This window comes from Staurois parvus, unplaced genomic scaffold, assembly GCF_062004578.1.
Source record: "Staurois parvus isolate SC_StPar_1 unplaced genomic scaffold, SC_StPar_1.0 ptg004081l, whole genome shotgun sequence".
Classification (NCBI taxonomy): Eukaryota; Metazoa; Chordata; class Amphibia; order Anura; family Ranidae; genus Staurois; species Staurois parvus.
This window is the reverse complement of record NW_028321876.1, coordinates 1-4,301: the sequence shown is the minus strand read 5'-3', so window position 1 is coordinate 4,301 and position 4,301 is coordinate 1. Positions and strand designations below refer to the sequence as shown.

Sequence of the window (4,301 nt, the reverse complement as noted above, 5' to 3'; positions counted from 1 at the left end):
TACTATATGGGGAATGAATTACTATATGGGGGACTTACTATATGGGGGATGAATTACTATATGGGGGACTTACTATATGGGGAATGAATTACTATATGGGGGACTTACTATATGGGGAATGAATTACTATATGGGGGACTTACTATATGGGGGACTTACTATATGGGGAATGAATTACTATATGGGGGACTTACTATATGGGGGATGAATTACTATATGGGGAATGAATTACTATGGGGGACTTACTATATGGGGGATTAATTACTATATGGGGGATGAATTACTATATGGGGGATGAATTACTATATGGGGGATGAATTACTATGGGGGGGATGAATTACTATATGGGGGATGAATTACTATATGGAGGATGAATTACTATATGGGGGATGAATTACTATATGGGGGATGAATTACTATATGGGGGATGAATTACTATGGGGGGGATGAATTACTATATGGGGGATGAATTACTATATGGAGGATGAATTACTATATGGGGGATGAATTACTATATGGGGGATGAATTACTATGGGGGATGAATTACTATATGGGGGATTAATTACTATATGGGGGATGAATTACTATATGGGGGATGAATTACTATGGGGGATGAATTACTATATGGGAGATGTATTTTCAGTTTTAAAAATGTGGCTCTCAAAATAAATTTCAATCGTGGTTTTGGCGAGATTTGGCTCAGTTGAAAAAAAAGGTTGCCCACCACTGATCTACAGTATATAGCCCGTCATTCATGTCGTCCAGCAATGTGTCATGTCATTCCCGATGAATATTACATAAGTGGTGATCTGCCTACATGGCAAACCACTGCTCCTTCCAATCCTCTCGTTGAAAAGGGATGGGGTTATGTTCCATTGTATAAGTCATCTTTGCTTGATCCCGATAATCCTCCTTTCTAGTACAATTTCTCCTTAGTCTGACAAATTGTCCTTTAGGGACATTCATAAGCCAGGAGGTGTGATGACAATTGTTCAGGGGTATATAACCATTGCGATCTACCGTCTTGAAGAATGTTTTTGTTAGTAGAGGATCCTGTTCCTGCATAATCTCCAAATCTAAAAACTTGATAGTCTTCTCACTTATCACCCAAGTAAGAACAATATTCTTACTGTTAATCTTTTTTCTTTGATCCATGTCAATCACGATGAATGATTCACATAGGTGGTGATCTGCCGACATGGCAAACCACTGCTCCTTTTAATCCTCTCACCCAAAAAGGATGAGGTTATGTTCCATTGTATTAATACAATGTCATTCATGTCGTCCGGCAATTTTGATTCATATCAGTCACGATGAATGACGCACATAGGCGGTGATCTGCCGGAATGGCAAACCACTGCTCCTTCTAATCTCACCCAAAACGGATGAGGTTATGTTCCATTGTATAAATCCAACGTCATTCATGTCGTCTAGCAATGTTGATCCATATCAATCACGATGAATGACGCACATAGGCGGTGATCTGCCGACATGGCAAACCACTGCTCTTTCTAATCCTCTCACCCAAAAAGGATGAGGTTATGTTCCATTGTATAAATCCAACGTCATTCATGTCGTCTAGCAATGTTGATCCATATCAATCACGATGAATGACGCACATAGGCGGTGATCTGCCGACATGGCAAACCACTGCTCCTTCTAATCCTCTCACCCAAAAAGGATGAGGTTATGTTCCATTGTAATAATCAACGTCATTCATGTTGTCCAGCAATGTTGATCCATATCAGTCACGATCAATGACGCACATAGGCGGTGATCTGCCGACATGGCAAACCACTGCTCCTTCTAATCTCACCCAAAAAGGATGAGGTTATGTTCCATTGTATAAATCCAACATCATTCATGTCGTCTAGCAATGTTGATCTATATCAGTCACGATGAATGATGCACATAGGCGGTGATCTGCCGACATGACAAACCACTGCTCCTTCTAATCTCACCCAAAACGGATGAGGTTATGTTCCATTGTATAAACCCAACGTCATTCATGTTGTCTAGCAATGTTGATCCATATCAATCACGATGAATGATGCACATAGGCGGTGATCTGCCGACATGGCAAACCAGTGCTCTTTCTAATCCTCTCACCCAAAAAGGATGAGGTTATGTTCCATTGTAATAATCAACGTCATTCATGTCGTCTAGCAATGTTGATCCATATCAATCACGATGAATGATGCACATAGGTGGTGATCTGCCGACATGGCAAACCACTGCTCCTTCTAATCCTCTCACCCAAAAAGGATGAGGTTGTGTTCCATTGTTTAAATCCAATGTAATTCATGTCGTCCGGCAATGTTCATCCATATCAATCACGATGAATGACGCACATAGGCGGTGATCTGCCGACACGGCAAACCACTGCTCCTTCTAATCCTCTCACCCAAAAAGGATGAGGTTATGTTCCATTGTATAAATCCAACGTCATTCATGTTGTCCAGCAATGTTGATCCATATCAGTCACGATGATTGATGCACATAGGCGGTGATCTGCCGACATGGCAAACCACTGCTCCTTCTAATCCTCTCACCCAAAAAGGATGAGGTTGTGTTCCATTGTATAAATCCAACGTCATTCATGTCTTCCGGCAATGTTGATCCATATAAATCACGATGAATGACGCACATAGGCGGTGATCTGCCGACATGGCAAACCACTGCTCCTTCTAATCCTCTCACCCAGAATGGATGAGGTTATGTTCCATTGTATAAATCCAACGTCATTCCTATCATCTAGGAATGTTGATCCACTCACGATGAATGACGCATAAAGGTGTTGATCCGTGGTAAACCAACTGTCCTCTGATCTTCCGGCAGTTTTTTTATCTTGATGTGAATTCAGTTTCATTCATGTTGTCCAGCACTGTCGATCCATGTCAATCATGATGAATGATGCACAAAGGTGGTGATCTGCCTGCTATACACTGTAATAGCCTGCTATAAGCTGACTCTTTGCCCCAGGAAAGCAAAAGTTAGGTCATTCCTGTGACCCACAAGAGAAGTATGGTCTAACCTTGTGGTGATCTGTCCAAAAGAACGTGGCTCAATGCAGATGGTGCGAATGAGCCCTCATTCTTTCATTTCCTCTCCACCATCCTTCTCCATTTTGTGCTTTTGAAGCTGAAGCCATCGAACAATCTCTGTTGCTCTTCTGCAATTTTATTTTCTGTATTTCCTGTGTAGGGAATCAGTTCCTTCACATCAATTTGCTGATTTGTGTCGATTTGTGAGCGCAGACTTTCTTCTGGCATCTTCAATGGTGAGGTGGCCTTTCCTTTCTCCAGCTTCTTCCAGTAAATGGTACTGAAGAAGGGATGTTTTCGCAGTTGTTTCACTGCCTGCCGGCGATCGCTCGGATTTATTTCAAGAAGCTATAAAGAAAAAGAAATGAAATTTAGCATACGGTAGATTGTCACTAACAGAAACTGATCAATCAGCCAGTTTAGTGTCGGCTATTTCTTAAAAATAGAAAAAAAACACCTCAGAATGTCATATTTTAATTCCTTGGTGTAGTTTTCAGTGAAGATATATATATGTCTGTTGGAAGGATCAAAGTGAACATTTCTGAACCAGTGAATGAGTTCATCCAAAAGCTCATGGATAGTTCCTCTATTATTCTGACTCCCTGTGTGGTGAATATCTTGCTATACCGTGTGTATATAACACTTCCAGAAGTCGGATGCCCCCTGTGTGCTTTCTTACACCTGGTGATGTACTGGATACTAGAGAACGTTTTGCAAGCTTCTCTCATAAAGAACACTACACTAAGGATCTATAGCTTTTGCATAATTCTAATTGTAGAGTATACTTACTCTTTCAATGACATCTTGAAGTTCAGGATCCATGTCCCTCGGATAGAAGTGTCTCCTGAATCTGGCTTCACCTGGATGTGCTCCTGTGGCCATTTCGAATAAGATGACACCCAGTGACCAATAGTCAGACATAGCATCACAGGGTTTTCCTTGTAGAACCTGATAAAACAGAGAGTAAGATTAACTATAACATAAAGCACACGATGAGCTGCACAGAGCAGTAATAATAGTTAACAATGGTTGGTGGGAATGACAGGTCACAGTGGGCCTCCTGTTGTTTTTTAGGTTTTTTGAGTCACCATCATTGTGGCTCTGCTTCTTTCATCTCCAAAATTCTTGTTAGGTTCATAGATATTATAAGATAAAGATGGGAGCAGTAGAGGGGAAAAACAAGGGTGGTGTTATACTTACTTCTGGGGCCATATAGATTGGAGTACCGGCACAAGTAAATACTTTGTCGGATCCAA

At 41.1% G+C, this 4,301-nt stretch overlaps 1 protein-coding gene across 1 annotated transcript; it reads right to left on the bottom strand.

Annotated features, from left to right (window-relative positions):
* Positions 1–3,099: 3,099 nt before the first annotated feature.
* Positions 3,100–3,927, bottom strand: LOC149427064 (protein kinase C delta type-like). The gene is made up of 2 exons (XM_089668296.1): positions 3,835–3,927; positions 3,100–3,393 (listed from the first exon to the last, which is right to left on the bottom strand). Exons 1-2 carry the CDS (start codon positions 3,925–3,927, stop codon positions 3,100–3,102), a joined length of 387 nt encoding a protein of 128 aa, XP_089524422.1.
* Between the last annotated feature and the right edge of the window lie 374 nt (positions 3,928–4,301).